General features: G+C 42.6%; 1 protein-coding gene across 1 annotated transcript; it reads left to right on the forward strand.

Annotated features, from left to right (window-relative positions):
* The first annotated feature begins 257 nt into the window (after positions 1-257).
* Positions 258-2,501, forward strand: IL5 (interleukin 5). Its single transcript, XM_068981409.1, has 4 exons — positions 258-389; positions 596-628; positions 2,167-2,295; positions 2,403-2,501. Exons 1-4 carry the CDS (start codon positions 258-260, stop codon positions 2,499-2,501), a joined length of 393 nt encoding a protein of 130 aa, XP_068837510.1.
* The last annotated feature ends 23,196 nt before the right edge of the window (positions 2,502-25,697 follow it).

The raw sequence follows: 25,697 nt of genomic DNA on the forward strand, positions 1-25,697 counted from the left end.
GTCTAAGGATTTTCTTTGGTAACAAGAAATGATTTTAGAGGGGGGAAAAATAGGGATTTTTGATTATTATTGAAAGATAAAACTATAAGATACAGGCATTGGAAATATTTAGTTTCATGATATGCCACTATTAGGCATTCTGTATCTGATTGTTAGAAATTATTCATTTCCTCAAAGAGAGAGAATAAATTGGTTGGGTATGCAATCTTGTACTATGCACTTTCTTTGCCAAGGCAAACGCTGAACGTTTCAGAGTCATGAGAATGCATTTGCATTTGACCTTGGTAGCTCTTGGAGCTGCCTATGTTTGTGCCAATACCATGAATAGACTGGTGGCAGAGACCTTGACACTGCTCTCCACGCATCAAACTCTGCTGATAGGTGATGGGGTAATTTTCTTTTTGATTCCTACAGCCTTTAAAATATATAGCTAATCATTTGTGGTGGCTAATTTTTAAAGATCTGTCATTAGTCATGAAATTATGAGAGAGTTAATACAAATATAATTGGTAACCATACAATTAGCAAGCATTTTTACTAAAAATTACGAGTGTTAAAGTGCTTTTAAAATGAATGTATTTCCTTTCCTTTTCAGAACTTGATGATTCCTACTCCACAGCATACAAATGTAAGTTAAATCATGATTTGATAAATGATTGAGTGAATAAGTGAATTTCATATTTTAAGCTATAAAGCAAAGTTATCACCGGAATGATTTACATTTCTCCATTTTGTTTTTATATATGTGAATACAAAAGTATGTACTTAAAAATATTAAGAATGACTTTATAACAAGTAAAATCCATTAAACAACTGGATCAGGCCCTCTGGTGATGTCAGTTCTACATTTCAAAGAGCCTTGCTTGAGTTAGGCATTCTTTTTTATTTTTAGGTATTTAATGTCTTTTTTGCTATACTTTAAAAATTAATTTATTTTTAAAATTGAAGTATAGATGATTTACAATGTTGTGTTAATTTCAGGCATGCAAAGATTCAGTTACATGTGTGTGTGTTTACATATATATTATTTTATATATATTGTTTTTCAGATTCTTTTCCCTCCTTTCCATATATGTTATTACAAAATACTGAGTGATAGGTGATACTCAATAGGTCCTTGTTTATCTATTTTATATAGAGTAGTGTGTATATGTTGCTCCCAAATTCCTAATCTATCCCTTCCCTCTCCCTTTCTCCTTTGCTAACCATAAGTTTGCTTCCTACATCTGTGAGTCTGTTTTGTAAATAAGTTCCTTTGTATCATTTTTTTTAGATTTGACATATAAGTGATATATGATATTTGTCTTTCTCTGTCTGACTTACTTCACTTAGTATGGTAGTCTCTAAGTCCATCCATGTTGCTGCAAATGACATTATTTCATTCCTTTGACACCTGAACAGTAGTCCATTGTGTGTGTGTGTATATACACCACATCTTCTTTATTCATTCACCTGTCAATGGACATTGGCTATTGTAAATAGAACTTCTTCCTACAAGAATCCCATATTCTGTGAGAGGAGCCTCCTAGTCTCCATTCAACTCTAACTAACTATGACTGTCCTCACTTTTATGTCTTTCTGAAGCTTGAGCAAGTTAGGGTTATACTTTTAGAATCATGATCAGTAGACATTAAAATATACAATGAATGCCCTATACTAATATGTGTGTCATTTCTACATATTTAAATTATTATGATTGTATAAAGGAATTGCATACATTTAAAGTAACTCATGGTTGTATTAAAATGTAAAATATATGATTTTATTAGTCTAAATAAAATAAAATTACCAGCTAGAACTACAAAAGGAAACTCATGTGAGGTCAATCAGTATCGTAGTTACATTATACTTTCTCAACGTTTTTTTTTTTTTGCTTTTACTTTTTTTAAATTTTTATTTTTACTTTATTTTACTTTACAATACTGTATTTTCATCAACGTTTTAACTTTGGTTAAGGAGTTAATTTATATCATTTGTAAAACTCCTCAGTAATTACAAAAATTTTATCTACTTCTGGAAATTATATCTCACTGTGAAGTGGTCTGCTACTTGGAAAAAGAACAAGTAAAACATTTTTTGGACATGTAAACAACACAACAAACTTCTGGGACCAAATTTTTATACCTTGTCTTGATTATTTACTGTTTTTAAATCTTCCTCATTTAGCACCAACTATGCATTGAAGAAGTCTTTCAGGGAATAGACACGTTGAAGAATCAAACTGCACAAGGGGATGCTGTGAAAAAAATATTCCAAAACTTGTCTTTTATAAAACAATACATAGACCTCCAAAAAGTAAGCTAAAAACATTTAGTGGAAACTTACGTATATTTGTCTGGCTCTGCCTACATTTATAGGAATTGACAGTTTCCTACAATGCTTATCGTCTGTTCTTTTCACAGAGGAAGTGTGGAGGAGAAAGATGGAGAGTGAAACAATTCCTCGACTACCTGCAAGTTTTCCTTGGTGTGATAAACACAGAGTGGACGATGGAAAGCTGAGATCTACCTCTTTCACTGTAGTGAAAGTTTCTGGAGGAGGAGAAGGATGTTTTAATGCAACAAGGATGAGGGCCAGCCAATGGTGGAGTCTTCATATTCAGTGTAATTAAACTTCAGAAGCAAAGTAAATATTTTAGGCATACAACTGTTTTACCTCACACAGGCAGAAAGTGCATAAAAACAAAAAATTTGAGTTGTATTTCAGATGTCAGAATCACTGAAGTATTTTCCACCAGTTTGCTCCAGGCAAAACAGATACATATATATATACTTTTATATATCTTATTTAACATAACATTTTGTAAAATGTCTGTTAATTTAATATTATTTATGAAATAATTGAGAACTTAGAAAATTAATATTTATTTCACCTTAAGCTATGTTTCAATAAAACAAAATTTGACAACTCTAGTTCAGTTTGTTGTTGGCCTTTATCTTACTCCTGAAGTGAGCACAATCTGTGTGAGACCATGCTGAGTTTGGAGGTCTTTCCCATCTTCCGGGTGGCAGACGTGGCAGGTTCCTAGGTGTACCGCGGGTGGATGTGACCGAGTGGGACTGAATGGGGAAGGAGGCAGCAGGGACACGGCCAGGGGCTGAAGCCTGGCTTCTGCTCCACTATGCCCAGAGACTAGGATGGTGCAGGCTAAATGGCAGGTGAGGAATGAATGAGTGAGTGAATGAATGAATGATTATGAGGGCTGGCCAGAGAATTCAAATGAGTTTCACCACTTCGCTAGGAGAGGAGAGCACTGTAGGAATCTGTGTTTAGGTCTCTTTCCAGTCTATGAGAAGCACGTGGCAGACCAGTCACACTGCCAGTCTGGGGAAGGGGCTGGAAATGCTCTTTGTGGAGCCCGGGGCACTGTGGACCTGGGGGAGTTCTTCACCTCACCTGACACTGTGGCCTAACAACGGGCAGAGAAGCACTGGCAGGCAGTTATAATGGGGAGACTCTGTTCTAGAGGTGCCCACTGTCTGTATTCCCAAGGAAGAATAGCATTAGGCAGAACAACAACCCAATCAGCCTGTTTGCCACTATCGGTACCATATTTGAAAGCTCCTCTGCTTGAGGAAATTTCTGAAGGATTCAGAAAATATGTGTTTTAAAGATATACTTTAAAACTTAGACCTGGGGTTCGATCTCTGATCTGGGAAGATCCCACAGGCCACGGGACAACTAAGCCCACGAGCCACAGCTACTGAGCCTGTGATCTAGAGCCTGGGAGCCGCAGTTACTGAAGCCCACATGCCCTGCAGCCCGTGCTCTGCAACAAGTCATGGGAATGAGAAGCCCTCCAACCACACCAAGAGAGCAGCCCCCGCTCATCGCAACTGGAGAAAAGCCTGAACAGCCAGAAAAAAAAAAAAAAAAACAACCCTGAGACCTGAAGGAGAGGCCCAGTAACAACATTTACTATGCCACTAATTCCTTCCTTCATTTACTGGTCACAGGTCCAGTACAGCGAGCTGGGAGAGCGCTGCGCACATGTGCTAGAAGGCCTTGCAGATGGTGCCCTTCACCTGGCATTAGCTGCATGGATTGCACGTGCTGTGCTCCACTGCTTGTGTGAAGAAACTGCTCCTGCTGTTTCTGGGAGTGGGAGAGGGGCCAGGGCCATCACATACAGACTCCTAGCGGGAGAAGGCAAGTCCTTTGGTGCAAAAAGATGCATTTGCCTTCCAGTGCAAACTCAGGCAAGGTAGTCAGCACTCTGCTGTGGCTTAGGTCCCAATCTGTGCACCCGCGAAGCCCCAAGAGCTGGGGCTGAGCTGATTAAGAGATGCCAGCACAGCACCACGCTGAGTACTCTCGAAACTGACAGGAAACAGGAAGCTCAATTTGAGAAGAGACTGAATGTCAGTTTAACTCAAGTCAGCAAGTATTTATTGAGCTCCCATATGTTCCAGGATTGTTCTAGGAACTAGGATTCATCAGTGAATAAAAAGGACAAAATTCCCTGCCCTTGTAAACGTATGCATCTTTGTGAAGTCAGTCATGTCCTATGCTTTGCGGTACCATGGACTGTAACCCATTAGGTTTCTCTGTCTGTGGAATTCTCCAGGCAAGAACACTGGAGTCCGCTGCCATTTCCTCCTCTAGGGGATCTTCCTGACCCAGGGATCAAGTCTGCATCTTCTGGGTCTCCTGCATCACAGGCAGATTCTTTACTGCTGAGCCACCAGGGAAACTATATATATACAGTTTATATATACATATATATATGTATATAACTCTCTCTCTATATATGTATCTAATGGAATACTACTTAGCCATAAAAAGAATGAAAATTTGCCATTTGTAACATGGATGGACCTGGAGGGTATTATGCTTAGTGAATTGAATCAGACAAAGAAAGACAAATACTGGGTATTATCACTTACATGCAGAATCTAAAAATTAAACAGGTGAATGTAACAAAAAAGAAACAGACTCATGGATATAGAGAACAAACGTTACCAGTGGAGAGGAGCCGGGGGGAGGCAATATTGAGGTAATGATTAAGAGGCACAAAGTACTATGTATAAAACAAATAAGCTACAAGGATATATTGTGCAGTACAGGGAATACAGTAAATATTTTATAATCATATAAGTGGAGTATAATCTATACAAATTTTGAATCACTATGTTGTAGACCTGAAACTAGATATTGTAAATCAACTGTACCTCAATTTTTAAAATAAAAATAAAATTAATTTGGCAGGAAAAAACTGTCATTTTCCCACTTCTTTATCAAGGTCCAATATAGTTATTGTGGATTTAAGGCTGGAATATCCTATCTAAAGTCCTACTCATCAACTCTTACCAACCTACCAGTCTCAAAGAAGCTAAAAGCTATCAGGGTTGCATGACACTCACAGAAATGGAACTTCTTACACCTACCAAGGATTTTTAAGGTGGAAACAATGATTCCCCAGCTGAGTCTGTAAAACAATTCCAATCTGGTGGCCCCTGGTCAGGGAGAGGGGGGCTCCTACAAGTTATATGAACTGCTTCCTCACCTAGGCCTGACTACTGCAGGGCTCCAGAAGCTAGAACAGCAGAGGAGAGGGCCTGGCAGGCTCCAGGTTACAGAAAGACTTTCACGAGTCTTGTTTTCCCTCTCAAAAGCTTATTCCAATAAAAGAGCATCTATTGCACTCTGTCTTCCCTGGTGGCTCAGAGGGCAAAGCATCTGCCTGCAATGCGGGAGACCTGGGTTCTATTCCTGGGTCGGGAAGATCCCCTGGAGAAGGAAATGGCAATCCACTCCAGCACTCTTGCCTGGAAAATCCCATGGACGGAGGAGCCTGATAGGCTACAGTTCATGGGGTTGCAAAGAGTCGGGCACAACTGAGTGACTTCACTTTCACTTTCACTTTAGTGATGCTGCTGTTAATGTCCATTGGGAGGCGCCAGAGTGAAATATCAGGCTAAGTTTTGGAGGGACACAGAGAAACCTTCCCAGAGAACACCTCAACACAATGCATTTAAAACCAAAGCCCCCTCTCTGTCATCCATCCCCTTCCCTCAAATCTGCTGCTGCTGCTCTTCCTTGTCCTTCTTCGTCCTCTTCCTTCGAGGTTCCCTACTTGGCTAACATAATCATGACTACCTTCCTATTTAACTTACATGCAGAGTACATCATGAGAAACGCTGGGCTGGAGGAAGCATAAGCTGGAATCAAGATTGCTGGGAGAAATATCAATAACCTCAGATATGCAGATGACATCACCCTCATGGCAGAAAGTGAAGAGGAACTAAAAAGCTTCTTGATGAAAGTGAAAGAGGAGAGTGAAAAAGTTGGCTTAAAGCTCAACATTCAGAAAACGAAGATCATGGCATCTGGTCCCATCACTTCATGGCAAATAGATGGCAAAACAGTGGAAACAGTGTCCGACTTTATTTTTGGGGGGGCTCCAAAATCACTGCAGATGGTGACTGCAGTGATTTTAAAGACACTTACTCTTTGGAAGGAAAGTTAAGACCAACCTAGACAGCATATTAAAAAGCAGAGACATTACTTTGTGACAAAGGTCTGTCTAGTCAAGGCTATGGTTTTTCCAGTGGTCATGTATAGATGTGAGAGTTGGATGGTGAAGAAAGCTGAGTGCCAAAGAATTGATGCTTTTGAACTGTGGTGTTGGAGAAGACTCTTGAGAGTCCCTTGGACTGCAAGGAGATTCAACCAGTCCATTCTGAAGGAGATCAGCCCTGGGATTTCTTTGGAAGGACTGATGCTAAAGCTGAAACTCTAATACTTTGGCCACCTCATGGGAAGTGTTGACTCATTGGAAAAGACCCTGATGCTGGGAGGGATTGAGGGCAGGAGGAGAAGGGGATGACAGAGGATGAGATGGCTGGATGGCATCACCGACTCAATGGACATGAGTTTGGGTAAACTCCAGGAGTTGGTGATGGACAGGGAGGCCTGGTGTGCTGCAGTCCATGGGGCCTCAAAGAGTTGGATATGACTGAGTGACTGAACTGAACTGAACCTTCCTATCACCCTTCTGGAAGACTCCCTAACTTTAAACCTCTGTGCCCTTCCATCAGCCATTCAGCCTCTGGAATGTCTCTCTGATTCCCCCTCTCCATCAGTGTCTCAGGTGAGGCCCTCACCTGTCACCTACTCAGCCATCACCAGCTCCCTACTTCAGGCTCTCCCCACACCTGCCAAGTCAGGGCTGTTGATAAAATACACTCATGTCCACATGTCACTGCTGCAAACAAAACCCTCTGGCTCTCAAGTCCATTTTCTTTACAGGTCATACCGTTGAACCCTCCAAGTGCTACCATTCAGAAACACAGGCATCTCTCATTAAACATTGCTTGAAAGAAAATGCTAAACAGGAGCCTCACTACCATCATTTTAAATGGGAAAACGTTTCGTGCATTACATCTTAATCCAAAATCCTCAACCAATTTTCCAAAACATAAAACACAGTAAAATGCCTGTGTATAACCAACAAGCTGACATATTAGGCTGTAAAGTATTTTAAGGTTTATATTTCTGTATTTGTTTGTTTAATAAATTGTGGTGAAATAAGAATGTAAAATATTTAAAACTGTACTTCCTGATCATGAAACAATTATTATGGATTCTTTATCCTAATAACGTGCTACATATCCACTTAGTTGACATTCTGAGCCATTCCAGTTGTATTCTGTGACCCTCGATATGCTACTAATTATATTGGGAATAAACCTAAAGGTTTTCTCTGTTGAGCTCCCTGCCTCATCACTCTTTAAAAATGCATCAGGGTTGGGGGACATATAGCTAGTATTGTATTTTGAAAGGCATATGTGTTCTATGAATAAATGTTCTATGTGGAAAACTGGGAAGAAGTTCTGTAGGGAATGCAAGCTCTTCCCAGCATATCCAGGAATTTTTTCATCTCTGTGCCTTTACCCACCCTGTCTCAGTATGTCTGTCTTTTCCCACACAGGGAACCTGCAATGATCCTTTGGATGTTTTCATCCATCCCTCCATCTCTGCTCTCACAGCCAGGCTCCAATACTAGCTAATTACACTAATTAGTTACACTAACATCGTTGATTCTCTCTCTGCCTAGCCCAGCAGTATTAGATGCCCTGCATTACTTTGGGCATTCCTCTATCAGAGACCTTATTTTTATTTTATTATTTTGGCTGCATCTCTACAGAACAGCTTGTCGAATTTTGGCTCCCAGACCAGCGATGGGACCTGGGCTGTCAGCAATGAAAGTGCAGTCTTACCCCCTGGGTTGCCAGAGAATTCCCGTTTTAGAGCTCTTGTTTTTATATTGTAGTCTTTCAGATCTATCTTATACAACTCTGAATGCGCATCAGTCAGAATCATCTAGAGGATTCTAAAGTAATAAATTACCTCTGAATCCCAGAGGAGGGACACGAGGGGAGTTTCTTTCTTAATCACACTGGGGGTGTCAACCGGATAGCCCTGCACAGCAGCTGTCCTCCACGGGTGGGCTCAGTGTTCCAGATGCTTCCATCCCAGGGTGCTGCCATAGCAACAGCTGCTGGCTGTCCAATGGTTAACCACTGCAAGGGGCATGGGTTTGATCTTTGTTCAGGGAACTAAGATCCTGCATGTTGCATGGTTTCACCAAAAAACAAACAAACAAAACAATTGCTTTTTCCATTATCCTTGGAGAATTACACCTCAGTTCTAAAAATCATACCAACACATGGAAGCAGGAAGACACACAGCAAGTCTCAGCAAGTATGTCTGCCCATCACATCCTGCAGAAGCATTGAAAGGAGAAAGAATACCTTAGTACAGAGAAAGGGCAAAGGAGAGGGAAGCTGATATGCTGGGCTCCCTTTTCTCTCCCATACCCCATGAATCAAGGTTTACTCCACCAGAGCTTACCTCCCTGTACTTTCAAGTCACATCATCTGGCCATCGGCAACCACATGAGAGCCCAGACCTCATTTCACAGTGTGACATTCCATCTACACCTGCAAGAGAGGGCATACAAACATGTGTCCTATTCCAGACAGGAATTCCCAAAACTGATGCCAGAAGGCAAAGGAACCCAGAAGGGTTCTATAACCAATAAAGAAATCTGATCAATCATCTAAAATCTTCCCACAAAGAATACACAAAGGCCAGAGAGTTCTATTGGTAAGTCTCCACAAATTTCCAAGTCAACATGTAATTCCAAACATACATAAACTTTTACGGAAAATAAAATGGAATACTTTACAGTTCATTTTATGAAACTAATACATATTATAGTAAATTCCAAGGGGGATTGTATAAGAATAGAAAATTATGATCCTAAACTCAGGAAACTGTAAACAAGTGTTATCAATTCATGTCCAGTACATATAAAAATATATTGTGTAATAAACTAAGTTGAATTTATTTCAAGAATTCAAGATTAAATAGATTAAAAATCCATTAATATAATTTACCACATTATCCAAAGAGATAAACTGCATTATATTGATGAAATAAAACAATTACTGAAATTTAAAATCCATTTATTGTAACTACTTTCAGCAGGGTTGAAATAGAAAGGAGTGTCTTTCAGCTGATAAGCTTACAGCAAATACCACACTCAATGGTGATGACTAAAAGTATTTCTTAGAAAGCGTGGACCATGCAAGAAACCCTGCAGGACCACTGAAGGTATATGTGAACTGTACAGTCAGCAGGAAGCACCGTTTACATCACAGACATTTGAATATGAATCATGAGGGTTTCCTAGTCTCTAGGAAAGACTGCATGGCCAGTACATCACGTCATCTTCCTTCGCATCTTTCTTCCCTCACATCCCCGTTCTCCTCAGTATCACCAGCCTAGGCTTGTAACTGCCAAACAAAGCGTCAGCTCTCCAATCCTTGCCTCACGTTCTGCTTTCTGAGGAGAACTGGGCTATGGTAATCGGTGTCAGGTGTAATGAATCCTTGGGATGGAATTTCGGAGTTGGATCACTCACCTCTGTGAAATAATAGGAACCTTTTTGCTGAGAATAAGTGGACTGGCAATAACTTCTGATGTGTAGCAGCTTGGGAATGTCTTAAGCTTTAAACTCTGGCTAATTTCGGTGAAGGGAAGATGGAGAACAAGGCAATGGCAGTTAAAGTGGCTGGGAACGTATGGGAACCATGTTGTTGCTAATTACCAGGATTGCAGAGTACTCTCCTGACCTTACCAAAAGAGAATGAATGACAGGCTTGGGACAACCCAATTCCACTTTAAGATATGCTCCGATTGCTAGAATATTCTATGGCAACTTTAAAGGAGGCCCTTATCCCCTACCGTCTCAGGGCAGACTGAGCTGAAAATTAGGCTCAGGGTCCGATTGCTTGCAGGTCTTTGTAGAGCTTCAAGGGAGAATAGTTGTGTTCCTTTGGCATTCTTCCATAGGGGCTTCTTCTTATTCTTCTTCTTGGGGCTCTTATGTGGGAAAGAGTGAGACCATGAGAACTGGCATAGGAAATTTTGGGTGAGAAAACCTGAGACACTTGAAGATCCCAATTTTTCTGAGGTTTCCTTAATTGGCATAAGCAGCCCTGTCCCCCTTACCAGAGTAGAGTAGCATCTCCTTGCTTGGAGACAGAATAATCATTTTTCCTGAAAAGTGAGCTTTACATGATGACATTTGTTCTCCTTGTAACCCTCCCTCAACAACCCTCACTGCCTCCAGGCCAGTAATCAGAGTCAGATCTCAGATAGCCTGTATAATTTAGGGCCCAATTAGATGACAGAAACTATACTGGTTACTTTAATAGAATTGAATATTAATAACCGTTAAGCAGGCATTTTAAAATAGGAAGCGCAAAAAGGGAACAATAAGGTATGTCATGAAGCTAACAACTGTTGGAAGCAGCTCTCACCCCTATGGCTGGGAATCAAATGGAGGGAGTAGTAATATTAAAACCTAGAATCTTGGAGGGCCTGAAACTCAGGCCCCTGGAGGAGGGGCACTGCCCTACTGACGGTAGTGTTTCTGAGCCAGGGGAGAAAATGGGTCTGGGATCCAGCCCTCTGAGAGGGTGCCGGGTGGCTGGTGCTGGGATCCCAAAGGGAAACAAGTTTGTGCCGAGTTTGGTTCTATGAATGCTGGAAAACCTGCCAAGTGTAATCACTTGCTGCTCTCAGAACAAACTGCTACAGCCAGGGTTAACCTTAGGGTTAGGAATACGAATATCAAAGATGAGAGTAGGAAACAAAGATAAGGACTAGGAAACAAACAGGAAGAAGTGAGTGCCTTCTTCCTCCAATTCCTCGTCTAGCACCCGCTATTGACAGATTCTAACAAAGAAACAGCTGGGAAAGGAGAAGTTGGTTTGCAGAACCCAGTCCTAGAAGAGTATAGAAGGCAGGTGTGGAGCTGAAAGGCAATAGCTTCAAAACTGACATTCAGTCTTGGCAGGAAAGCAACAGGCCTGCAGGAGCTCACTAATATGCGCTGTCCAAATCCAGAGCACAGCGGACCTGAGGCTATTAGTCCAGAGGAACACAGAGTTGAGTAGGGCTGAGTTCATTAACATGCGGGCTACTCACTGTGGCTCAGGAGTTAATGTTTTGGCAAGAACTCTTGGAGCCAATCCTGACAGTTTGCTGGAATGGCGCTTTGAAACCTGACCTCGATGATGGCCTATGAAATAGTGATGCCAGAACTTCCTTTCTGTAGTGTTGAAGCTCTATATTGCCTAAATTCTAGGGCCTAGAGAGCACAGGGGACGCTCCTTCACTAACACAGCAACAGTAACTTCATTAACACTAGTGAGGAGAAACAGGCATCATGACACAGCTTGGTAGTGGACGTTCTCTGTAAGCTGGGTGGAAGGTGGAGGATGCCGCCATTGACATGAGTTTCCTGATATCAGTGGGCGTGATCGGATCCCTGGAGTGGCAGTAGCCAGTTTGGGGGCACATGATCATCAGAGGCAAGGTGGACATCATCCTACAACTGGCAGCAAGGCCATAGCGGCAGTCAGGGTCCCTGATCTTTGACTCTCAGGGATTTATTGTGATGGGTATTACATTGAGTTGCTCCTAGAGCAAGAAAGGTGGATAATCAAATGCCATTCAACGTACAGTCATCCCTCAGGCTTAAGCAGACCAGCTTTCACAAACTAGCCCTTTGGGTGTAGCCCACCAGGCTCCTCTGTCCATGGGATTCTCAGGCAAGAACTCTGGAGTGGGCAGCCATTCCCTTTTCCAGAGGATTTTCCCAACCCAGGGATGGAATTCAGATCTCCTGCATTGCAGGCAGATTCTTTACTGTTTGAACTACCTACCCAGGAAACCCTAAGAACAATTAGGAAAGTTGGTTACATAGTTTTTAAAATCTATTTTAAAAATCAGAGCACAACAAGGCAATAAAGACTTAAAATATCAAAGCCTAGAGAGAAGGAAACTTAGAAGTGAGCCAGACACGCCATAGCTTTTAACTTGAGGCATTTACTGACTAATAAGCATTGGTCATACTCAGCTGAATGCAGAGTTCCAGAGAATAGCAAGGAAAGATAAGAAGGCTTTCTTAAATGAACAGTGGAAGTAAATAGAGGAAAATAATAGAGTGGGAAAGACTAGAGATATCTTCAAGAAAATTGGAGATATCAAAGGAACATTTCATGCAAAGATGGGCACAATAAAGGACAGAAACAGTAAAGAACTACCAGAAGCAGAAGAGATTAAGAGGAAGTCACAAGAATACACAGGAAAACTATACAAAAAAGGGTCTTAATGACCTAGATGACCATGATAGTGTAGTTACTCACCTAGAGCCAGATATCCTGGAGTGCGAAGTCAAGTGGGCCTTAGGAAGCATTACTATAAACCAAGCTAACAGAGGTGATGAAATTCCAGCTGAATTATTTAAAATCATAAACGATGATGCTGTTCAAGTGCTGCACTCAATATGTCAGCAAATTTGGAAAATTCAGCAGTGGCCACAGGACTGGCAAAGGTCAGTTTTCATTCCAATCCCAAAAGAAGACAATGCCAAAGAATGCTCAAACTACCATACAATTGTGCTCATCTCACATGCTAGCAAGGTAATGCTCAAAATCCTTCAAGCTAGGCTTCAGCAGTGTATGAACTGAGAGCTTCCAGATATACAAGCTGGGTTTCAAAGAGGCAGAGAATATGTGTGGGCTAAGTCGCTTCAGTTGTGTCTGACTCTTTGCAACCCTATGGAGTATAGCCCACCAAGCTCCTCTGTCCACAGATTCTCCAGGCAAGAATCCTGGCGTGGGTTGCCATTTCCTACTCCAAGGATCTTCCCAACCCAGGGATTGAAACCCTGTCTCTTATGTCTCCTGCATTGGCAGGCAGATTCTTTTCTGTCTGCCTCCTGGGAGGGAGCAGAACAAGAGATCAAATTGCCTACGTTCGTTGGATCATGGAGAAAGCAAAGGAGTTCCAAAAAAACATCTACTTCTGCTTCACTGACTCTGCTAAAGCCTTTGTTAGTATGGATCACAACAAACTGGAAAATTCTGAAAGAGATGGGAGTATCAGACCACCTCACTTGTCTCCTGAGAAACCTATTTGCAGGTCAAGAAGCAACAGTTAGAACCAGACATGGAAAAATGGACTGGTTTCAAATTGGGAAAGGAGTACATCAAGGCTATATACTGTTACCCTGCTTATTTAACTTATGTGCAGAGTACATTATACGAAATGCTGGGCTGGATGACTTACAAGCTGGAATCAGGATTACCAGGAGAAATATCAACAACTCAAACACGCAGATGATACCACTCTAATGGCAAAAAGTGAAGAGGAACTTAAGATCCTCTTGGCAAAGGTGAAAGAGGAAAGTGAAAAAGCTGGCTTAAAATTCAACATTCAAAAAACTAAGATCAAGGCATCTGGTTCCATCACTTCATGGCAAATAAAAGAGGAAAAAGTGGAAGCAGAGACCGATTTTATTTTCTTGGGCTCCAAAATCACTGTAGACAGTGCCTGCAGCCATGAAATTAAAAGACACTTGCTCCTTAAAGGGAAAGTTTCCAAAAAAGCATGTTAAAAAGCAGAGATATAACTTTGTCCAAAAAGTTTCATATAGTCAAAGCTATGGTTTTTCCAGTAGTCATGTATGGATGTGAGAACTGGACCATAAAGAAGGCTGAGTGCTAAAGAATTGATACTTTCAAATTGTGGTGCAAGAGAAGACTTTTGAAAGCCCCTTGGACTGCAAGGAGATCCAACCAGTCAATCCTAAAGGAAATCAACCCTGAATATTTATTGGAAAGACTGATACTAAAGCTGAAGCTCCAATACTTTGGCCACCTGATGGGAAGAGCTGACTCATTAGAAAAGCCCCTGATGCTGGGAAAGATTGAAGGCAAAAGGAGAGGGGAGCAGCAGAGAATGAAATGGTTAGATAGCATCATCCACTCAATGGACATGAATTTGAGCAAACTATGGAGAGAGTGAAGGACAGAGGAGCCTAGTGTGCTGCAGTTCATGAGGTGGCAAAGAATGGCACATGACTCAGAAACTGAACAGCAACAAACCATTGGTCTAGAAATTGAGGGGCTGAGCCACAGAGACGCTAAGAGAAGAGCTGTGGCTGAGGGACTGTGGATAAAGCAGACTTTTATGAAGTCTCATGGGTAAGGGGGAAAGAAAATGGGGTTTCTGTGCCCACCAGGTAGGAACAGTTCCTGTAAATACTGCCGTTTTCAGCTGGGACCCTTGAAGATTTATACTCTCAGAAATAAACCAGTCTTAAAATAAACCAGTCTTTTAAAAACCAAAACCCACAATCAAGAAATGGGCAGATCTAAATAGACATTTCTCCAAAGAAGATATACATATGGCAGGAAAGCCCATGAAAAGATGCTCAGCATCACTAATTACTAGAGAAATGCAAACCAAACTACAATGAGGTATCACCTCACACCAGTCAGAATGACCATCATCAAAACCGCATGCACTATACAGTCCATGGAATTCTCCAGGCCAGAACACTGGAGTGGGCAGCCTTTCCCTTCTCTAGCGGATCTTCCTGACCCAGGAATCAAAGCGGGGTCTCCTGCATTGCAGGCGGATGCTTTACAGGGGAGCAATCAGGGAAACCCTCAAAAAGTCTGCAAAAAACAAATGCTGGAGAGGGTCTGGAGAAAAGGGACGCCTGCCACACTGTTGGTGAGAATGTAAATTGGTGGAGCCTCTATGGAGAACAGTATGGAAGGTTCTTAAAAAGCTAAAAATCGAACTAATGCTGTTTAGTCACTAAAGTCTTGTCTGACTCTTTGCGACCCCATGGACTGGAGCTCACCAGGCTCCTCTTTCCAGGGGACTTCCCAGGCAAGAATATTGGAGTGGGTTGCCATTTCCTCCGCCAGGGGATCTTCCTGACTCAGGGATCGAACCTGCATCTCCTGTGTCTCCTGCATTGGCAGGTGGATTCTATACCACTGAGCCACCTGGGAAGCCAAAAGTGAGAACAGGGTGTAGGAAACCTGGGAAGGAAAATGCAGTCCCCTGAGACTAATCACAGGAGCTGCAACAAGAGAGAGAATGGTATGTAAAACTTTGAGCTCCAGAGAGCTGTGTGGAGAGGGTCACTGGTAGGAGCCAGGACCCTCAGCCAAGGGACACAGCTGTTGCATAGCACAGTGCTCAGCAACCTTGCAAGTTGGGAGCTGGGAGGACACATATCCTAGCTTGACTGAGCTCCCAGCCAAACCCAATGGGGGGCCTTAGAGCAAAAATCATTTCCGGAGTCCACACTAGTGTGCCTCCCAGGACACAGGCTAAAGAAGGGCTGTGAGGGCATCTGAAGGGGCACACAGGTGCTCTCCAGCACCAAGACAATGATTTTGCAAATAAATCCCTAAAGTATAGATCATTAAAGGAAAGATGGATACAGTCAACATTTCTCAAATGTACCATAAGGAGGGTGAAAACACAAGTTACAATCTAGGACAAATATTTGCATCATGTATAAAAGACAAAGGATTCATTTCTAGACCATGTAACAAAGTCCTCATAATCAATAAGAAAAAGATAAATAACCCACTACAAAAAGAAGGTAAATGACATGAATAAGCACTTCTCAGAACAGGAAACTCGGATGGCCAATAAACATATCAAGAGATGTTCACCCTTGTTAGTAGTCGGGGAAATGCAAAATTACACCGCAGTGAGATAACATTTCACACCCACCAGATTGGCAAAAATGAAAAAGTCAGATATTACAAGTCTTGCCCAGGGTGTGAAGTAAAAGGAATTCTTACATGTTACAAAGTATAAGTGTAAGCAACAGTGTAAACTGGTACTTTTGAAATGTAGTACCCAGTAAAATGGAAGGCGGATGCACTCTTGGACCCAGAAATTCAATTTACTGTGTATTCTACAAAAGTCCTTGCATGTGGACACCAGAAACTATGAGTTTGTTCATAGCAGCACTGGCTTTTTTAAAAATAAATTTTTATTTTAGAATAGTTTTAGATTTACAAAAAAATTATAAAATTTTGTGAGGAGAGTACAGAGTACCCCACACTGAATTTCTCTTATTATTAACCTCTTATATAAGTAATGCAGGACTTCCCTGGTGGCTCAGATGGTAAAGCGTCTGTCTACAACGTGGGAGACCCGGGTTCGATCCCTGGGTGGGGAAGATTCGCTGGAGAAGGAAATGGCAATCCACTCCAGGACTATTGCCTGGAAAATCCCTTGGACAGAGGAGCCTGGTAGGCTACAGTCCATGGGGTCGCAAAGAGTCGGACACGACTGAGCGACTTCACTTACTTACTCACTTATGAGTAATGCAGTGCTTCCCAGGTGGCGCTAGTGGTAAAGAATCTGCCTGCCAATGCAGGAGACATAACAGACCTGCGTTCGATCCCCCGGTTGGGAAGATCCCCCGGAGGAGGGCACTGCAACCCACTCCTGTATTCTTGCCTGGAGAATCCCACGGAAGGAGGAGCCTCGCAGGCTACAGTGCATGGGGCTGCCAAGAGTAGGACACGACTGAGCGACTTAGCTTCAGTAACGTACACTGGTCACATTGATGAGCCAATACTGATACATTATCATTAATTGAAGTCTATACCTTATTCAGATTTCCTTATTATTTATCTAATCCTTTTTGCATCATTGTTTTTAATAGCGAACACTTGGGACTTCCCTGGTGGTCCAGTGGTAAAAAATCTGCCTGCTAATTCAAGGGGCATGGGTTTGACCCCTGATGAGGGAAGATTCCACATCTTAGTTGTGGGGGCAACTAAGCCTGTGTATCACAAATACTGAAGCCCACAGGCCAAGAGCCTGTGCTCTGAAACGAGAGAAGCCACCTCAACATGAGAAGCCTGGGCACTGCAACTAGAGAGAACGCCGCCCCCCCAACTCACCGAAACTAGAGAAAGCTGTCAGGCAGCAATGAAGACCCAACGCACCCAAAAATAAGCAAAAAATAAACCAAAAAAAAATTTTTTTAATTATAAACGTTGAGGGGAAATGTAAATAAATTATGGTTGATCCACTCACCCGATTATAGTCAAAACAGTAAATAAATGTACAGTTATATGGGTCAACATGGATGAATTTGGAAACATTTTGTTGAGCAGTAAAAGCCAGTTTTAAATACCAATTCCATTTATGAGAAGTTCAAAACCCAGCAAAACATAATCATATATAATTTGAGGCTATTTACATATGTGATAAAACTATAAAGAATAGCAAAGAAATAATTAACCAGAAAATCAAGATAGTGGTTACTTCTGGTGGGGACTGAAAGGGACGCTGTGGCAGAAACACATTCGATGGGGATGGGGTGGTGGGCGCATGGGTTTTTATTTTGTTAAACTTTAAACTGTCCACGTGCACTGTATTTTATATGTATGATACATTCATAATATCACTTTAAAGCTCTTTACCCTCCTGCTCTTCCCCCTCCTCCCAAAGCATATTTTCCACACCGTCCTCATCCTCCAGAATTCTGGTTTAAGGGAGAGGGTGATGCATTAGAGTCAGAGGAAACAGGAACCCCAGCCCTCCATGCCCAAACCAGAGAAACATGATTACGTGTCTTATCATCCTTTCAAACCCCACCACACATCATGGTGCTTCCTGTTTCTCAGAAGTTGAGAAAGGTGCTGACATAAAGTAATGAGTGGAAGCCAGGCTGCTCTTTATACAGATCCACTCAGAACCCTGGGTATCCGGCTGGACAGGGCTGGACAGGCTGGACTCCCAGCTGCGGTCAGGAACAGAGGCCAAGCGGAGGCTCCTCGCTGGGGAATGAGCCCCAGTGTGAAGACTGATGGCGTTTGTCGTAAAAGCCAACAAGGTCACATCCGCCACCTGCCCTCAGAGAAGCCTTGTGGCATCGTGACGGCACTGGGCTCTGGGAATGGCCTCCCGCTGGGGCCTAGGACGTCTGCCACCTCCCGCACCCTCAGTTCCTCCACATCCATCCCTCCCTTGCCTGGTCATGTGGTTGACTCTCCATCAGCCAGAAAACACTCACCGAGCATGCGTGATGCACCACATTGCTCTCGGTACTGGCGACGCGGCAGGGAGCAGGACCCTGGCCTGCTCGAGCACCATTACACCAGCCGAGGGGCCAGACAACAGGCAGACAGAAAAACTGTAAACTGTGGTGAGTGCTGGACAAAGGTGGAGGAAAACAACCACCAGGTCAAGGTGTAAGTGTGAAGGTCAGGCTATGTGCGAAGTCGCTTCAGTCATGTCTGACTCTTTGCGATCCTGCGGACTGGAGCCCTCCAGGTTCTCCTATCCATGGGATTCTCCAGGCAAGAATATTGGAGTGGGTTGCCATGCCCTCCTCCAGGGGATCTTCCCCACCCAGGGATCGAACCCGTGCCTCTTATGCTTCCTGCACTGGCAGGCAGATTCTTTACCACTAGTGCCAAAAGTCAGGCTGCCCGAGTCCAAATTCTATTGCCCATTCTTTGGGCAAGTTAACTAACCTTTCTAGGCCTCAGTTTCCCTTTCTATAAATTGGCAGTGATAATCAAACTTACTGTATAGAGTTGGCTGAACACTGATTTGTTCAAAAACTATTTACTGAGCACCTCTATGTGCCAGGCTTCCCTCGTGGCTCAGATGGTAAAGAATCTGCCTGTAATGTGGGAGACCTGGGTTCGATTCCTGGGTTGGGAAGACTCCCTGCAGAAGGGACTGGCTACCCACTCCAGTGTTCTGTGTAGAAACAGATGAGGGTACTGTTTAATCAAGGAAATCAGTTAGGAGGCTATTCTCTAGCGTCGGTGGCTTGAATTTGGGTCTGTGTGATACAGGGGAATGGTGTGGGATGGGCTGGAGGGAGCAGAATCCCATCATGTGGGAGCCTGATCTCTGTCTTCTTCCACCCCTGCGGCTTCTTGCGTGGACCTAAGGTCCCTGCCCCCTATCTCCTCGCCTGCTGCTTCATGGCCCGGGAGCCCTCTCCTGTAACTCAGAGATGAGTGAATGCTAGTCTCGCCTGGCTCCTGAGACCTGGAAGAGCAGGCGCCAGCTCCCATCTGCCCACCCACGGTCTTTGCCAAGGTAGCCGCAGGTTCCAGGGGCTTGTGTTCGCAGGACCGCCGCTGGCTCCCTGCTCCTGCAATTTGTGGTCTATCCAGATACTCTCTGAGTGCAGCTCCTAGCATGCAGCCCTTTCCACTGAATCCTGTTCACACAGCAAGGCTGATCAGCCACCCGGACCTCTAAGACAGAAGCCCTAGTGTTCCTGGTCTTTGAAGTCATGTAGTGGATTTTCCGCTTCTCCATCTCCTTTTTCAAGACCCTCGTCTCCAACCTCGTACCATCTTGCCAGCTCCCCTTCCCTACTCACCCAATTCCAGTTCTTTGTTATACAGAGCGATTTCCTAGAGGTTTGGGGACCTCAGCTCTTTTCACCGGGGGACCCACGATCTCAGCCTCTTGGCTCCCTCTACTGGCTGACTCGGGTATTTCCCTAATAATTCCTACTGAAACCGGATACGGTGACTGGCGGCAAGGTTGCCATTGAAGCCTCTGCACATATAGTGGTCCTAAGAGTTTAAGGTGCTTTAGACATCAGGAAACAAATGAAAACGGTCTGACACGGAAATCTGGGCTAAAGGAAACCAAGCTCTCTCTACTGTCCCCCAGCTGAGGGACAGAGTTTCTTGGGGTATTCACATGCCCTAACACTGCCCTCTGGTGGCTGACAGGTGTTAATTCTAAAACCCACTGTTCCCACCTCTTACCGCCAAACCTTCCCTAACCTTATGCCGATCGGCTCAACCCCCAGATGGAGACAGAGAAGTCCTCGGACCAAGTCCTGTCTTCTGCGAAGGGGCCATTATATTTCTGGGGGCCTACCCAGTTGAGTCTCAGCAGTTATCTGAGTTCAGTCAAGGGAAGAGGTCAGGTGGGACCTTGAACCTGAAAGGCCAAGGGGAAGTAGAGATGACCTGTCTTCCACCTCAAGTCCTTCTCTTGACCCCTCCCTATCTCACAGCTTCTTGATTCCACCCTAAACATTGGCCCGGTGGGCAGCGAGAACAAATCCAGGGGACAAGGGTGAGTATGGCCAATGGCCTTGCCCCAAATGCACTGGCAGAACTCAGATTGTGTCCAAGCGTCCCTTTTCTCTTCTCACCCTCAGGCTTGCGTCAGGGCTAGCTCAGCGGTGGGGAGGGGCCTGCCCGACTCCCCCCTCAGATCCCAGCACAGTGCTGGCAATCCACACGCGTCAGAGGGCAGAGTGATCAGATGCAGGGAATGAAGGTGTGTAACGAGCCTGGCTCATTCGTTCCCTCCTGCCTTCTCATCCTGCCTCTACAATGCAGCGTGCTGCGGCTCTTAAAATAGCTTCCCACTTCACCATCTCCCCTACTTTCCCATCTCCAGCCCCCAAGTGACAATTTTTCTGGTTCTTCACCGGGCCTCGGTCCCCAAGATCCACCCTTGCTGTTAGAACACTGAGCTCGGTGTCTGGACTCCCAGCTCTGCTGTCAGTGACCTCTCAGAGGCTCTTGTGTCCCCAACTATAACCAAAATGGGGCACTCCCAGCCCTAGGAAGTAAGTGGGATGAGAAGGTACCCAACCTTACTTAGGACTGTGCTGTCCTAACCCAGAGTTGCAGTTCTTTCTTTTTCTCTGATCAGAAGTGTTACATGCATGGTGTAAATATGTGTGTGTGTGTGTGTGTGTGTGTGTGTGTGTGTATTCATGATGTGTAAAGCAAGATTTTCCCAAATGTATCCTCCAGTCAGCTGGGGATATGTTCCTACTTTATAGCCTTGGTCTTTTTCACTTTGCCAGGTGGGGACTTTAATTACCCATCTTTCATAGGTGAGGAAAGTGAGGGTTAGAGAGGGCCAAGTAACTAGCTCAAAGTCACACAGCTTGTGAATGGTTGGGATATGGAATGAGGACAAAAGATACATGCTGGGAGAGCAATCTGTCACTCAGGCTGCGGATGCAAAGTTAAAGTGTTAGCGGTAACCAGCTGCAGGAGGGTGTCTGAGTTGGGTGGGGCTTGGGGTGGGTGGGGGTGTTCCAGCTTTGGCTCCCACAGTTTCTATTCCTGTAACTCTGGGTCACAGAACTGTCCATTTCCTTGTCACCGGAACCTGTGCTCCTTGAGGGCAACCACTGTATTTTATTCTACAGCTTTACTGAGGTATCATTAACAAAGGAGAAACTGAACTTAGTTAAATTGGGCAATTTAATAAATTTGGAATATGTTTGCTTCTGTGAAACCATCACCATAACCGAGAGACTGAACAGATCAATCACCCCTAAAAGTTTCATTGTGCCAGTTAGCAATCCTTTCCTCCACTTTTTCTTTTGGGCCTTTCCTCCCCTAGGCAGTCATGAATCTGCTTTCTGTCACTATAGATTAGTTTGCATTTTCTAGAATTTTATAAAAATGGGATCATCCTAGGACTGGCTCCTTTGTCTTGGCAGAATTACTTTGCGATTTATCATATTGTTGTATACATCAACTTTGGCCACCTGATGTGAAAAACTACTCATTGGAAAAGACCATGATCCTGGGAAAGATTGAAGGTGGGAGGAGAAGGGGATGACAGAGGATGAGATGGTTGGATGGCATCACTGACTTGATAGACGTGAGTTTGAGTAAGCTCCGGGAGTTGATGTTGGACAGGGAAGCCTGGCATGCTGCAGTCCATGGTGTCGCAAAGAGTTGGACTGAGTGACTGAACTGACTGTATACATCAGTACGGCTGGCTTTTGAACAGCCTGGGTTTGAACTTGGCAATGAATCCACTTAATGAAGATTTTAAAAAATAAATACACCTATGTGCTGTAAATGTATTCTGTCTTCCTTACTATTTTCTTAGTAACATTACTTTTCTCTAACTTACTTTATTCTAAGAATACAGTACATAATGCTTATAGAAAATATGTGTTAGGAAATTCCTTGGAGGTCTAGTAGTTCGGGCTAGGTGTTTCCACTGCAGGGGGAAGAGCTTGATTCCTGATTGAGGAGCTAAGATCCCACAAGCTTCCAGGTGCTGGCAAACAAAAACAAAAATATGTGTGTGTGTGTGTGTGTGTGTGTGTGTGTGTGTGTGAATCAACTGTTTGTGTTATCTGTGAGGTTTCCAGGCAACAGTAGGATATTAGTAGTCATGTGTGGGGGCAGTCAAAAGTTATATTCAGGTTTTGGCTATATGGCGGAATCGGATCCCTAACCCAGCGTGGTTCAGGGTCAGCTAGTTTATTCTTTGTTTATTTTTATTTATTTAGATTTATATTTAAGTTAACTTACAGTAAAACAAAAAACTTTTAAAATAAAAATATCTATTTATTTGGCTGCATCAGGCCCCCACTGAGGCGCACGGGATTCTTACTCCGTCATGTGGGATCTTTTGTTGTGGTGTGTGGACTCTCTGGATGCAGCAGTAAGAGCTTAGTTCCTCCGCCACATGTGGGATCTTAGTTCCATGACCAGGGATCGAACCCGTGTCTCCTGCTTTGCAAGATGGATTTCTAACCACTGGACCACCAAAAAAGTCCCCCCCACCCAGGGAGGGGGGAAAGCTTTTTGGTGAACAGCTCTATGAATTTTAACATGGGTATGGATTTGAGTAACCAACACCACAGAATCAGAATACAGAACAGAAAACTCCTTGATGCTATCTCCCCCCCGAATGTCTGGGAACTAACGATCTGATCTCCATCAACATAGTTTCCTCTTTTCGAGAATGTCATATTAGTGGAATCAGACAGCATGTAGCCTTCTGAGATCAGTTTCCTTTACTCAGCACGATAACTAAGAAATTCACCCAAATTGTGGGTTCATTTCTCTCTTTCCTTCCTACTTTTTCTTTTCTTTCTTTCTCTTTTCCTTTTCTTTCTTCCCTCCCTCCCTTTCTTTTTTTTGAAGAGTAGTATTTCATTGCATGGGTGTCTGAGTTTGTTTATCCATTCACTCGGTGCATATCTGAGTTGCTTCCAGTATTTGACAGCTATAAATAAAACAGCTATAAACATTTGGGCACAGATGTTTGTGTGAACATGTAATACATCTTCATCTATCTAGGATAAGTACCTGGAAGGAGGATCGCTGGATCACAGAATAAATGTTGTTTAACTTTATAAGAAACTGTCAAATTCTTTTCCAGAGTGGCTGTGTCATTTTGTACTTCCATCTGAAATGTATGAGAATTCTAGTTGCTCCATTTCCTTGCCAATACTTGGTCTTGCCAATATTTTTTATTTTCTCCCAACAGATGTGTAGTGGTACCTCCTCATAGTTGTAATTTGCATTTATCTAGTAGCTAATGATGCTGAAATATCTGCATCTAATGTAATTGTTGATATATTGTGGCTTCAATCTTCCATTTCTTTCTGGTCGTTTTCTGTTCTCTCATTTCTTGGTTTTCTTTCCTCTGCTTTCTGAGTTCTTTATACATTAGGTGTGTCCTTTATCCAATATAGGATTTCAAATATTTTCAGATCTTAAGCTTAACTTTTCATTTTCTTGATGATGTCTTTTGAAAAGCAAAAGTTTTATATTTTGAGGTCTAATTTGTCAATTTTTCACTTATGGATTGTGGTTTTGGTAGTGTAGCTCAGAGCTCTTTGCTTAAAGATATTCTCCTGTGTTTGCTTCTAAACACTTTATAGCTTTAGCTCTTACAATTATGTCTATGATCCATTTTGAATATTTATGTGAGGTAATTATATAACTTCTTCATGAATGTAGATAATCAACTGTCCTAGCACCATTTGTTGTAAATACAATTGAATTGACCTGACACCTTTACTAAAAACAAATTGACTATGAATGTAAGAATTTGTTTTAGTACTGTCAATTCTGTTCCAAATATATATGTGTATAAATTTGAATAAGATATGTGCTATCTTTGTGTCAGTACCATACTCTTTTTGATTACAGTAGCATTATAGTAAGGTTTTAAAATTTTTATTTTCATTGAGTTATATTTGAAACACAATACTGTATAAATTTAAGGTGTGCAATGTATTGACTTGGTACAGTTATATTACAACATAATTGCCATAATAGCAGTTATTTTATTGTTTTGATGCTATTGTGAATGAGACACTTTCTTTTACAGACGTTTTAGTGTATAGAAAAGCAGCTTATTTCTGTGCATTGATTTCATATCCTGCAACTTTACAAAATTCATTGATTAAATCCAGGAAAATTTTACGTTGAGTCTTTGGGGTTTTCAGTATAAAAGATCATAGAACCAGAAAATAGCAATAACTTTACCTCGTCCTTTCTAGTTTGTATGCCTTTTCTTTCTTTGTTTTGCCTGAGTGCTCTAGGTAGAACTTAGGGTACTGTGTTGAATAAGAGTGGTGAGAATGGGCACCCTTACCCTGGTCCTTACCTTACCGGAAAAGCCTTCCGTTTTTCTCTATCAATTATAATGCCAGCTGTGGGTTTGCTGTATATGACCTTTATGACATGCAGGTGTGTCCCTTCTACACCCAACCAGTTGAGGGTTTTTATCATGAAGGGGTGTTGAAGTTTGTCAGACGCCTTTTGTGCATCTATTGAGATGATCATATGCTTTATTTCATTCTATTAATGTGAGCTATCACATTTTTTGACTTGCATTTGTTGAACCATCCTTGTATCCCAGGGATAAATCTCACTTGGCCATGGTATATAACCTTTATAATGAGTTCTTCAATTAAGTTTGCTAATTTTTGTTGAGAATGTTTGCCTCTGTATGCACCAGGGATTTTCATCCATAACTTTCTTTTCTTGTGGTGTGCTTATGTGGCTTTGGTGTCAGGGTAATGCTGGCCTCGTAAAATGAATTTGGGAGTGTTCCCTCTCCTTCCGTTTTTGAGAAGAGTTGGAGATGGCTTGGGGTTCCTCTTTAGTTGTTTGGTAGAATAATCCTGTGAAGCCATCTTGCCCTTGAGATTTCTATATTGGGAGGTTTTTGATTGCTGGTTCAACTTCCTTACTTTTATTGGCCTGTTCAGACTTGCTAGTTCTCCCTTGTTCAGTCTTGATAGGTTGTATGATTCTAGGAAATTATCCCTTTCTTCTAGGCTATCTAACTTATTGGTATATTCATAGTAGTCTCTTATGATTGTATGTGTTTCTGTAGTGTGACCTATTATTTCTTGTCTTTTATTTTTTATTTTATTTGAGTCCTCTTTTTTTCCCTACTAGTCTCACTAAAGATTTGTCAAATTTTGCTTATCTTTTTATAAAGCAGCTCTTAGTTTCACTGATCTTTACTATTGTTTTTCTGATCTCTATTTCATTTATTTCTATTAT

Source organism: Capricornis sumatraensis, chromosome 9, assembly GCF_032405125.1.
Source record: "Capricornis sumatraensis isolate serow.1 chromosome 9, serow.2, whole genome shotgun sequence".
Classification (NCBI taxonomy): domain Eukaryota; kingdom Metazoa; phylum Chordata; class Mammalia; order Artiodactyla; family Bovidae; genus Capricornis; species Capricornis sumatraensis.

Bases quoted from the DNA above. Each gene is read 5' to 3' on its own strand.
- IL5 (XM_068981409.1), top strand. From the start codon at position 258: ATGAGAATGCATTTGCATTTGACCTTGGTAGCTCTTGGAGCTGCCTAT. The intron at 629-2,166 runs GTAAGTTAAATC...TTCCTCATTTAG, and splicing joins CTACTCCACAGCATACAAAT to CACCAACTATGCATTGAAGA. The intron at 2,296-2,402 runs GTAAGCTAAAAA...TTCTTTTCACAG, and splicing joins AATACATAGACCTCCAAAAA to AGGAAGTGTGGAGGAGAAAG.